The 13,056-nt window shown below is 45.6% G+C and overlaps 1 protein-coding gene across 2 annotated transcripts in view; it reads left to right on the forward strand.

Annotated features, from left to right (window-relative positions):
- LSAMP (limbic system associated membrane protein) overlaps positions 1-13,056 on the forward strand; it is a 413,410-nt gene that overhangs the window by 185,277 nt on the left and 215,077 nt on the right. For both annotated transcript variants that reach the window (XM_024204213.3, XM_024204214.3), the window contains exon 2: positions 4,015-4,247. In XM_024204213.3, the coding sequence (XP_024059981.1) occupies positions 4,015-4,247 (233 nt within the window). The remainder of the gene's footprint in view (positions 1-4,014; positions 4,248-13,056) is intronic.

Raw genomic sequence — 13,056 nt, forward strand, 5'->3', positions numbered from 1 at the left:
CCCCAGTCGCCAGGCTACAGAGTCATTCTCTCTCTCACTCCCTGGCCCAGTGACTATTTAAGCCTCTGACCATGTTTATGGGATTGAGGCCTGCATGCGATTTCGGCAGCTGAATGCCTATCTTCCTTCAGTTCATGAATCGTTCTGATGGAGGCAACAGTGTGCATGTCCCAGGATCTAAAACTTAGGCACCCAGGGAATTTTAACAGTGCAAAGTTAGGCTCTGACTAAGTTTAGGTGCCTACAGGGTTAAGCAGCAGCTAAGCGGGAGTTTCATGAATCACAGTGGTGCCACGCACAGGGAGTTAGGTGTCTAACTCTGGAGTTTAGGTGCCTACGTTGCATTGTGGATCGCACCCGTGGTGCCTAAAGATGCAGCTAGGAACAGAGGGATTTTCAAAAGCACCTAAGTGACGTAGGGACCTAACTCCCATTGTCTTCAATGTCAGCGTTCACCTACACAGGTGCTTTTGAAAATCCCATTAGGTGCCCATCTGCAGCTCTAGGCACCAAATTAGGCAAATCTGGCCCTTAGCCTCTCTGTGGTAATAATACTGATTTATTGCACCACTGGATAGGAAGGGCAGCTTTCATGAATGTGAGTGCAGCATTTTGAGATGCTCAGGTTGAAGGCATTAGAGATGGGCAGAAGGTCACCAATAGTGTGATGTGTTATCAGCTCTCAGGCTTGATCTACACTTACCCCCCAAGTCGAAGTAAGGTACGCAAATTCAGCTACGTGAATAACGTAGCTGAATTCGACATACCTTACTTCGAACTTACCGCGGTTCAGACGCGGTCCACACGCGGCAGGCAGGCTCCCCGTCGACTCCGCGGTACTCCTCTCGTTGAGCTTGAGTACCGCAGTCGACGGCGAGCACTTCCTGGTTCGATTTATCGCGTCCAGACCAGACGCGATAAATCGAACCAGGAAGTTCGATTTCCAGCCGCCGAACTAGCGGCTAAGTATAGACCAGCCCTCAGTCTCAGCGCCTTCCTCAGATGGTTGCTTTCTGCTCCTGTCATCAGGATTGCAGTCTGAGGTGGCACCATTCGTTGACATTGCATGCCTCGAAGCCACCTGATTCTCTGCCCACTTTGCTAAACGCAAATGACCCCAGAGTGATTCCTCTCCCCGGCCCTCTTTCTTAGTGAAGAGGCAGATTTTAAAACAAAAACAATCCCAGCTGTAAACTCGCCTCAGGGGAAATGTGCATCTGGACAGAAGAACCAGCTTGCACTTGGGCGAGTGAAGCCTCGCTGGCCTCTCTTAGCTGGAAGTCAGTTACACAGGCCTGAGTCTTTGGGCTGCACCCTCCAGGCAAATGTTAGTCAAGCTCCTAGCTTGACCAGCACAATGGTATCACCACACAGCATGGCATTGCTACTGCCCAGAACAACTCAGAAAGCTTCCGTGGGCATGTTTGCTAGAGAGGAGTGCTGTATACGGGTGGAGTCACATAGCTGTAGACGGCCGCCTCAGCAAAATCTGAATGAACCGCATTCAAGTGTAGGAACTTGGAAAATGTCTGACCCTTCCTAAGAGGCTATTTGAAAACCTACTGTCAAATATTCGTCTTATCGTTCGGCAACAATCTTCATCCTCTGTTGTTCTCTCTTCATTTGTGTGAATAGTGCTGATGAGAAGTGCTGGCCTCTTTGAATTCCCACAGACGGGGGTGGAGCCATGAGAGGTGGTCGTGTAACAGCCTCAGAGATTTAACTCCTTTATATGTCCACAGAACAGGCACAGCCTGGGTAGCTTGAGGGCAAGCATCCAGCCTCTGCTCCATCCATGTGTGTGTCAGCCCCATAGGCATGGGAACTAAGGGTGCGGGGAGTGCTGCAGCACCCCCCAGTTTTTGTGCGGGGTCCCAGCCCTGCATCCCGGGGTCCCGGCTGCCACCGGACCTGCACTCGGGGCTCCGTTCCCGGACCTGAGCTGTCAGGGTGCCTCCATTCCCTACCACTATACTATCAAGGAACCTGTGAAAGTTACATGTGTCACAGTTTAGCTTCTTGCATATTTTGTTTCCCCTCAGAGTTAGCAAAATATGCTTGCCATGGGGTATTGGAAATGCTTGTGGGAAGCTCTGCTATTGTGGTCAAGTAAGAAATACTATGAGAATAGTAGCTTCTCTTGCAAGGCAAATCTGAACAAACCTGGCCAGTGATCTCCTCACTGCCAAACTTTCTCCTACTACCCTGCAATGCAGGCTGGGTCATTCAGGCTGACTCAGAGGGTGGCACGAAGAATGTGCTGAGAACTGCCCTGTGCAATGTGGTGGCGGGGAACTGGGAGAGGTGGGCACTAGTGCATAGAGGTTTCCTGTTAAATTCGGAGATAGTGGAACCTACAAGATGACTTATACAGGGTCTAGATGAGCGGCCTCGACTGTCCTTTCACTATTTGTTGTGCTTTAAGAGCTTTATTTGCCACGAATATGGAAAGTGGAAGAGTCTTACAGCTATAAACCTGCTCCCTCTGACATGCAAGTTGTCTGGTGAGTTTGGAAAGAGGACTTTTCCTCTCAAAAGCTGAAGTGGCAGCTCAGTTCTGGACCCGCACGTGGGGCCCCGGCTGCAGGACCCGCGCCCGGGGCTCTGTTCCTGGGCCCACACCCGGGGTACTGGCTGCCGCCGGCCCCGCACTCAGGGCTCTGTTCTTGGACCCGTATGAGGGGTTCCGGCTGCAAGACCTGCACCTGGGGCTCTACTCCCACCCCCAGCTGTGGTCTCAGCCTCAGCCCCCTTACCCCTGTCTGCGTTCCCCCCCCCATCCTAGAGCCAGCTCTGGGGAGTGGGGGGCCACAGACGGAGTAAGGGGAGGTGCAAGGTAAAAAGTTTGGGGACCACTGGCTTTTAGCACCCCCCCCTGTAAAAATTGTTCCATTGCCACTGCTCAGCCCCGCCCTGGAGGGGACCCCTGCGAGGAAAGAGAGGGAAGTTCAGTCCCAGCCGAGACTGATCATCAGTACATGCCCTCCGTCTGTCTCTTTCCTATGGTCAGTGCTCAGAGGGTTGAGATGGATATTTGTACAGAGCCAGTGCCTCAGCTAAAGCTGGGTTTGACTGTGATGGCTCTTCTACCATCTATAAAATAATTAAATCACTGTAATGTAGCTGCAAGGGCTGTCAATCCGTCCTCCCGCCTGCAGCCCCTGCTGCTGTTGGCAGCTGGGACTAGGGCCATGACAGGTGGTGAGCCAATACTGTCGCTCCTCTGTGTACCATACCTACCTGCCCTCCACCCTCCCATGACTTTCTCAGCTGCTGTGTGGCATTATAAGGACACACAGCAATTGTCGGGGTGGGGGGTGTGACAGTGACGTCCCTGCAGGCTTTCTCTATCATTGGTGTAGCACACATGCACACACCCATGGCATATATAGCTGCATGAGGGGGACATCTAGTTTTCCACAAAGCCTTTCCATCAGGGCGGTGTGAGGGAGCGGGTGGAACATAACACTAGGGGCACAAAAGTTGGGGGATGGAGGAGGTAGATCACATGATGCAGCAGCTGTTCTCGGCACAACAAACCCAATTCTCATTTCTGACCTCTCACCATCCCCAGGCTGGCAGGGGGCTGGGAATATTGAGTCTGTTGTATACTCAGTCATTGGGGAGGGGGGTGTGTGAAGGAGAGCTCAACAATCTTCAGCTCCGTCTGCCCTATACCATTGACAGGATCAAAGGGAAGCTGGAGGCCAGGATGCAAGCCCTAGAGGCCCTCAGAATGCCCCTTTGCGTGTGAAAAGTCCCTACGAAGGGAAAGAGATAGCAGGGCCCAGGCAACTCACGCCTCCTCACATCTCCTTTGGGCTGCCCTGATCATTTCATATTTGTAAAGCACGTTAGTAATGTGGCTGATGTAATAAGTGGTGTCGATGCTGATGATGTGTGACTGTTGGCAAGCCTGGAGCATATTGCAGAATCCCATGGAATGCTGGAAAAAGGTAGGAGCCAAAGTGGAGTCTGAGCTGATACCCCAATCTCTGTTTTCACCCTCAACAGATGTTATGTAGAAGACCGAAGCTCCAAAGTGGCCTGGTTAAACCGTTCTGGCATCATTTTTGCTGGACAGGACAAGTGGTCCCTGGACCCTCGGGTAGAACTGGAAAAACGAACCCCTCTGGAATACAGCCTCCGGATCCAGAAAGTGGACGTGTATGATGAGGGGTCCTATACATGCTCAGTACAGACACAGCATCACCCCAGGACTTCCCAGGTTTATTTGATTGTGCAAGGTAAGAAACAAGAACTGGGAGTGGGCAAAGAGTGGAGGTGCGGGTCATTTCTTTCTGGGGAATCTGTGTTGTAAATGGCTAGAGGAGAGTGTACAGACACCACTGACCCAGTAAACTGTGGAACAAGCAATATAGGCTGTGTGTGGGCAATTCCTTTAGTTCACACCACATCTCTAGTGTCATCTTCCACTGTGATATGCGTGACCTAACACTGCCTTGCTTACAAAGGCTTGACACAGCAGAGAATGCTGACGACACTAGAGCTGTTCCACTGCACTCTAGGACTGGCCCTGGCTGTACTGACACCTAGGCAAATACATTTGTTTTTATAGCACTCGCCAGAGAGACAACATACTAGCTGCCTCATCTCTTCTCCGCCTCTTTCCGCAGGTCATCTTCATCACTTTGCCTTCCCCATGTCACCTTCCATCTCTTGTCCCTCACTCTCTCCTGCCTTCCCCTTTCCATTCCACTCTGCCCAAGGGTGGAGAATTTGTGTTTTGACCAATACCTTGTACTTTGGGGATTAACCCTTAGAGGGTCGTGGCTAGATATCTCCTCCTGATAGTGGACACACCTTCCAGAGTCACGGCCCCCGTGAAACATGGTGTCTGATGTGACTGCCAATCTACTTGAAGGCCACCTCTTCTCACCTCTATTTCTCAGCTCCCAGTTTACTAATTCTCAATGTAAGGGTCACGGAGAACTAGAACCCTGGCGGCCCAAATCAGTATTACACATACATATAATCTCTCTTAAATATATATACAGTTGGCCATGGCTTAATTACATACTACAGACATGTTCAGATTTTGTATTATCATTCAGACAGCAGTTGGTTAATTCTTCAAATTTACTAGTAACCCAAAAGGCTGTGGATTTTATTTTGAGATTCAAAACAAGAAGTTTCTGAAAAGCTCCAGCCTCTCTTTCTGTGGTGGCACTTGGCAGATGCAATGCTAATGAGGACATAGAACATGTACCTGCAGTGTATGGTTTGTATGTGTATTCATAGGTGATATTCTACAGGTGAATTGTGTGAGTCAAGTAGCTTGTGACATGTGCAGGCACACACTCTCTCTCTCTCTCTCTCTCTCTCTCTCTCTCTCTCTGTGGGTTTCAAGACTTTTGTAACTGTTTATTGGAAGACAGTGTGTACAAAGTGCAAGCTGCAAATCCAAGATGTAGCCTGGATCATCACTCTCTGTAATTGCTGGGGTAGGGCAAAACTAACCAGCTGTAGGGTTTTTTTATTATTATTATTGCTGGTGAAATCAAATAACAAGCACTTTCCATTTACCGATCAAGAAAAATACAGGCACAAATGAATTTTAGAGCCAGGAACATGTATTTTTAATTTTGATCAGAGATGGGTGCATGGAACAAAGTTGAGATCCAGAACCCTGTTTCCCCTTGAGTTTGTCTGTGCTCAGTTCTAATGCCACCTAAATGCATGATTCAGGCCTGGTGCAAGTTGACAATGCAGCCATGCATGTTTATTATTGGCAGCTCTTGCAGTTTGATCACAAGTCTCATGAAGTGTGTCACATACTGTGGTGCAGTTGAGACCATTGAGGCATTGTGTCACCACCAGCTGTATAACCCTGGGTGCCTTAAATGCTCTGCTGTTGTGGCTCACAGCCCGGACATCAATAGCCAGCAGACAAGCATGCCGTATCCTGAGTGTCTGTGTGCTTTGCAGCTCTGGTTCAGCATTCTGATTCCAGCAGCCAGCTTGTTACACCCCAGCCTCACTCTGGCCTCCACCAGCCTGGGTTACACCTGCAAGATAACCCCAACAATCCCCAGTCCTGAATTTTCCCAAAAACCATGCAATGTCCAGCCCTTTCCTGGACCATCCAGGGGAATAATAGGGTTTATTTGCTCCTCTGCTGACCCGAGCTGCAGCAGTGTGTCATGGAGAGAGAGGCAGCTTCTCAGGTAGGCAGGTCCCAAGTCATTTAGAGTTTCATAATTTAGAACCAACGCCACTCGGTCAGCCAGCACTGACCCCAGAGCATCCGGCACATTCCTTAAACAGCCAGCACAGATCACGGCATGACAGAGTGCTTAATCAGATGCCTGCTATACTGGCTTTTCTTTCCAGATTGACTTAAGGTGTAGCCTCATATAGAACATACTACAATAGTCTACTTTTGGGGTGACAAAGGAACATGGGTAGAGAGGTCTGTATGTCTGAGAAAGGGTCATGACCTGCTGGCCAGATGGAGATGTGAGGTGTGGGGGGGGAAGCTCTTCTAGACATTGCTGCCATGCAAATATCTTATAGCACCTGGAACTTTTGACACCTCCACCACCCGATCTGCCAACTCTGCTGACAAACAATAGGCGCACATTGACAATCAGATGGGCTGATATAATCCTTGCCATGTCCTCTATCTGCTTCCTCCAGCCTACCCATATTGTCTCTAGTTCATCTGATCTGAGCCTCAACAACTCTGTCTCATCCAGGCCCAGTGGAATGCATCAAACATAATGGAGAAAGAGAAGTGAGTGTCATCAGCCCATTCAAAACACTTTACACTGTCTCAGATCAGCTGCACTTTGTATCTGTTATTTAAGACATTTCTGTTGACATGGAAGGCACATCGTAAAGAGAAGTTACCTCTTAGAGACTGTGTATTGTAGCCGTGTCAGTCCCAGGATATTAGCGAGATAAGGTGAGTGAGGTAATATCTTTTATTGGATCAATTTCTCTCTCACACCAAGAGAAGTTGGTCCAATAAAAGATATTACCTCACCCACCTTGTCTCAGAGATAGTGACTGCACAGTTCAGAATGTCATCTTGGATTGTTGCTCTTTTAGGGCTAAATCCTACAATCCTCACTCTGTCATTATGTTAATGGAGACATTTCCATAATCCTTATTTGTTGCACCAGGCTTGCATACTCACAGACATTACATTCATTAGCAGGAATCAAACTTAAGACCTTCAGCCCTAAAAATGCAAGCCTCTGTGACTTGAGGTACATAAGAACATATGTACCTCATGTTCATACTGGGTCAGACCATTAGTCCATCTAGCCCAATATCCTGTCTTCTGACAGAGGCCCATGCCAGGTGCTTCAAAGAGAATGAACAGAACAGGCAATTATTGAGTGATCCATTCCATTGTCCATACCCAGCATCAGGAAAACAGAAGTTACAGACACTCAGAGCATGGTGTTGTATCCCTGACCATCCTGGCTAATAGCCATTGATGGACCTATCCTCCATGAACTTATCTAGTTCTTTTATGCACCCTGTTTTAATCTTGGTCTTCACAACCTCCCCGGCAACACGTTCCACAGGTTGACTATGCGTTGTGTGAAGAAGTACTTCCTTTTGTTTGTTTTAAACCTGTTGTCTATTAATTTCATTGGTTGAACCCAAGTTCTTGTGTTGTACAAAGGAGTAAATAACATTTCCTTATTTACTTTCTCCACATCATTCAAGATTTTATAGACCTCTTATCACATTCCCTCTTAGCCCACTTTTCCGGTGTGTGTATATACATATATTTTGCTATGGGGTGACCAGAACTGCACGCAATATTCAAGGTATGGGCATACACTGGATTAATATAGTGGCATTATGATATTTTCTGTTTTCTTATCTATCCCTTTCCTAATGGTTCAAAACATTTTGTTAATATTTTTGACTGCCACTGCACATTGAGCCTATGTTTTTAGAGAACTATCCACGATGACTCCAAGATCTTTCTTGAATGGTAACAGCTAATTTAGCCCCCATCATTTTGTGTATATAGTTGGGATTATATTTTCTAGTGTGCATTACTTTGCGTTTATCAACACTGAATGCCATTTTGTTGTCCAGTCACCTAGTTTTATGATAGTCCTTTGTAACTCTTCATGGACTGGTTTGAACTTAACTATCTTGAGTAGTTTTGTATCATCTGCAAACTTTGCCACCTCACTGTTTACCCCTTTTATCAGATAATTTATGAATATATGGAACAGCACTGGTCCCAGTACAGATCCTTGGAGGCACTGCTATTTACTTCTCTCCATTCTGAAAACTGATCATTTATTCCCACTCTTTGTTTTCTCTTTTGCCATCCATGAGAGGACCTTCCCTCTTATCCCATGACAGCTTACTTTGCGTAAGAGCCTTTGATGAGGGACCTTGTCAAAAGTTTTCTGAAAGTCCAAGTACAGTATATCCACTGGATTACCCTTGCCCACATATTTGTTGATTCCCCCACAAAGAATTCTAATAGATTAGTGAGGCATGATTTCCCTTTACAAAAGCCGTGTTGACTCTTCCCCAACAAATCATGTTCATCTATGTGTCTGATGATTCTGTTCTTTACTATAGATTCAACCAATTTGCCTAGTACTGAAGTTAGGCTCTACGAGTCTGTAATTGCTGGGATCGCCTCTGGAGCCTTTTAAAAAAAATTGGCATCACATTAGCTATCCTCCTCGTCTGGTACAGAAGCTGATTTAAATGATAGATTACATACCACAGTTAGTATTTCTGCAATTTCATATTTGAGTTCCTTCAGAACTCTTGGTGGATACCAGCTGGTCTTCATGATTTATTACTGTATAATGTATTTAATTCATTACTGTTTAATAATTCCTTCAGCTCTGAGTAGATAGCTGGTTGTTGTAATTGTTGGCACCAGTCTTTAGAGAGAGACGTGATCACAAACAGAAAACACATAGCGACTGCAGGCCAAATCCTACAGTTCTTATTCACGAAAACTCTGATTGGCTTTAGTGTGTGAAAAATACTGTCAGATGAACCTTTTTGCCATTATGCATTGCTTAGACCTTATGGAACTTATTGCCCTTAGCATCCAGAGTGACCCTTCTTTGTTTCAGTGTGGAATGAAGATGTATTTGTTTTCACTGGATTTTAAACAGTTTAAATTTATTAATAATTCGACTTGGTGGATTAGCTGTGTCCCCCTTAAATTAAGTGTGTTTGTGCTGGTGAATGGTGCAGCACTGAAAGCACTGGAGAGCGAAATCCTTTATTTATCCACAGAACACACAGCGGCAGGTGTGGCCACCCCATGTGAACACATTGCTCTGCCAATGGACCTCAACCTTGACTCAGAGGGACCTGCCTCGTGGGGTGAAAGTGGAATTCTGCTGCGTCTAGTGATAAGACGGCATTTAGGGCCAATTGTGATGGTGATTTATGTGCTGTGAAAACTTCACCAAGTGGAACTGGACTGAGACCTGTTAACTCTATTTACACATGACCTTCCAACCAGCCATCAGATAGTACCAACATCTGAGTGCTACTGACCTCAGGCTCAAACTAGTGTCCTAGAGTCTGGCTCCATTTCACATCTGGACCCTTTTTGCACTTTTCTCTTTAATCTTATTGTAAAGCACCTTGAGCTGCTCCTTCGAACAGGATGCTGTGAAAGTTCAAATATTTGTTGCTAAAAAAGGACACCATGAGGATAAAGCTCGATTGGTCTGTGATGTCATCAGTACCTCCAATATGGGAGTTCTGATCTCAGTTTACTTGTGTCATCCCTGACTGAATGCATTGCAGGGCAGGGGGATGGCGATGGCAGAGCAGTTTGAAGAGGCTTAACGGTCTATTTTCTTCACTAACCAAACAATAAGGATTCATGATCACTGGCACCACATTCTAGGACATCCATCTACTCCCAATTTTGTGGGCTCAGACTTTGCTCTTGATTTTGGAGGGAGTTTTCTGAGCTTTAAAGCAGGGAAACTCTTACATCAGAGAGTCTGCATTAGGTAAGAACTAGCACAAATAACTCTTTCTTGACACAGACTCCAGAGGGATAGTGACAAAGGATTTGGTGACAGATGCAAAGAGTGAAGAAACCATGGGAGGATCAGTTTTCTGGAAGGGAGAGAGAGAAGATCATTTTACAAGGGGGACTGGGAAGAGGCAGGATCAGCATACTGGGAGGGATGGGAATGCACAGAATTAATTTGCACTGGGACTGAGCTAGGGACACAGGATCAGTATGAAGGGGGAGGAATAGAACTGAAAAGGAGGAGGATCATCCCAGGCTCGAGAGCACAGGGTTTTTGCTGCTCAGTTGTTGGTGTTTCACTAGACTGTAAGTTTCCACTGGCAAATTAGTCTAGAATTCCAACCACACTGTAGTAGTGGGGGGTAGTCTTCCTAGTTTTTGCTTTGTGGGTTTGTTTTTGCCTAAGCTCATAAATGGCAGGAAGTTGCACCTGGTATTTCACAATTTGCCAGGAAAGGTCCCTGGCACTCCACATATAACATTTGTATTGCCTCCCCACAGCACCCTACTGCCTCCCCACTTTTGTTGGCCTAACTATGGGCTTGGCTGACTGCATTGGCTGGTCTATTACCAGGCAATGTAGGCTTGGGGTCTGTGATGTGTGTCGGATCATGGCATTTCTTGGCATGCAGATCACCACAGGGCATTTTCTTGGAGATATTTCAGTCCTCCTTTTACAGATGCAGGCTGACAGAAAGATGACATTGGGGTCCTGGTCAATTATTACAGCTCCTAGGTGCTGCAATAATACAAATAATAATAATGATTTAGGCCTCTTTTAAAATGATTGCTCTATTTTTGGAAAAATTCAACATGAAATATGTGAAACATTTCCCAGGGATCTTTGAGTGTTATTAGCCAGATCCTAAGCTGCTGTAAACCAGCATGACTCCACCGATTTCAATAGAGATAGTCCAGTTCACAGTCAGTGGTTACAATTCTAGATCTGAACCCCACAACTACTGATCATCAATTAATGATTGTCTCATATTGTTTCCCGTTTCTCTCCCATCTGTCTCCCTGTCTCCACCTGTTGTCTTTTGTCTTGTATCTGGGGGGGGGGACTGTCTTTCTGTCCTGTGTTTGTACAGCGCCTTGTGCAGCGGAGTTCTGGTCCATGACTGAGGCTCCTACGCACTACCATCATAGACATATTAAATAACAATAATGAGGCCAAAGTCTGCTCCGGTTTTCACATGCTGAAATATCAGTGACAGTATGGGCACAGCAAAACTCCGCAGACCTGTTGCATGCAGTGAGACCTGGGTTCTTGGTACAGTTATGCTTTTCAAGGAATACACTCCTCTTCACTTCCCAAATTAATCTTGTATGCAGCATTCCTTTGTGCTATTCAACAGTTGCAGGCTCCCAGCCCTGGCACCAAGAGGTGGCTGCCTGTCAATGGTAGGGGTGCGATTCTTGTGCCCTTTAGGATCCTTTGGGGATAAATGCTTGTATAAATGCAAAATATTATTGTAATCACCATTAGTAGCTTGTCTATGATGGATCAGCTTGAAAGCCTGGAAATGAACAATAATTAAAAAATCCCAAACCTTTTGAAGAGATCATTTCTACTTCAAAATAATGAGAAAAGATACATAGCATGCTCCCCTAGAAACCTGTGATTCAACTGCTTTTTCACTAGCAATACAGATGAATGCTAAGGCTAATCACACTCCGAATCTTTAGGTGTCATATCAACCTTTCCGCACCGTTATCTGGCTTTCAGTTTTCTTCCTTTTATTTAAAGAAAATACTGTTGGGTCAAATTTTGACAAGTTTCAGTTTTGTTGTAATAAGATTTTAATAAATCCAAATGAAATGTTTCCACATTATATATATAAAAACACATCAATATAGATATATTCCACTGATGCTTGAGGTCTCAATCCTGCAAACCCGACATGCAGAAGACTCATGTTGGTGTCGCTTGTAGTTCCAAGCCCATAGGGTCCACTGAATCAGGGCCAAAGTTTCTGGCCTGCAGTGGTGCTGTCTGTGTACATTGTAGTCTTCTGCTAGAGTATGACAACCTGGGGTGAAATCCTGGCCCCACTGAAGTCAATGGGAATTTTGCCATTGACTTCAGTAGAGACGGGATTTCACTTCTGAAACTAAAAACAGCTAGAAACTGACTGCAAAGTAAACCAAAACCATGGGCTGTTCTTACCATCACAGCCAAAAAAACACCCCCTTCAATCCCAACCCCATAAATATAAGAAGTATATGTTAGTTTTAAAATTCTTTCAATTTTAATGTTTTGAGGTGGAATTAGGGACAGAAATGAGCTCTTTTGGAAAACAGTACTTTTAATCTGGCAATATCTCTTTAAAGGTAGACTGAAGACTGGGGAAAATGGTGTCTGTGTCCTTCTTTTGTGCTGGATGCATGGTGTATGCTGGAACAGAAGAACGGCCATACTGTGACAGACAAATGATCCACCTAGCCCACTATCCTGCTATCCTGTCTTCTGACAGTGGCCAATGCCAAATGCTTCAAAGGGAAGGAACAGAACAGGGCAAGTTATCAAGTGATCCATCCCCTGTCATCCAGTCCCAGCATCTGTCAGTCAGAGGCATAGGGAAACTCAAAGCATGTGGTTGTATTTCTGACCATCTTGGCTAATAGCCATTGATGGACCTATCCTATGTAGTTTGTTTTCTTTTTAATCCAGATTTAGTTTCGATCTTCACAACATCTCCTGACAACAAGTTCCACAGGTTGACTGCGCTTTGTGTGAAGAAGTACTTCCTTTTGTTTGTTTTTAAAATGGTGCCTATTAATTTAATTGGGGTACCCTTGGTTCTTGTGTTATGGAAGGGGTAAATAACACTTCCTTATTCACTTTCTCCACACTATTCATGATTTTATAGACCTCTATCATATCCCCCCCTTAGTTGTCTCTTTTCTAAACTGACCAGTCCCAGTCTTTTACATTGGGCATATCCTGGATTTAGATAGTGTCATTATGATATTTTCTGTCTTATTACACTGGTCTACAATTTTTGAGAAGTCGTCTGCTTCAGAGATAA

This window comes from Terrapene carolina, unplaced genomic scaffold (genome assembly GCF_002925995.2).
Source record: "Terrapene carolina triunguis isolate 2854851 unplaced genomic scaffold, T_m_triunguis-2.0 Scaffold242, whole genome shotgun sequence".
NCBI classification, from domain to species: Eukaryota; Metazoa; Chordata; order Testudines; family Emydidae; genus Terrapene; species Terrapene triunguis.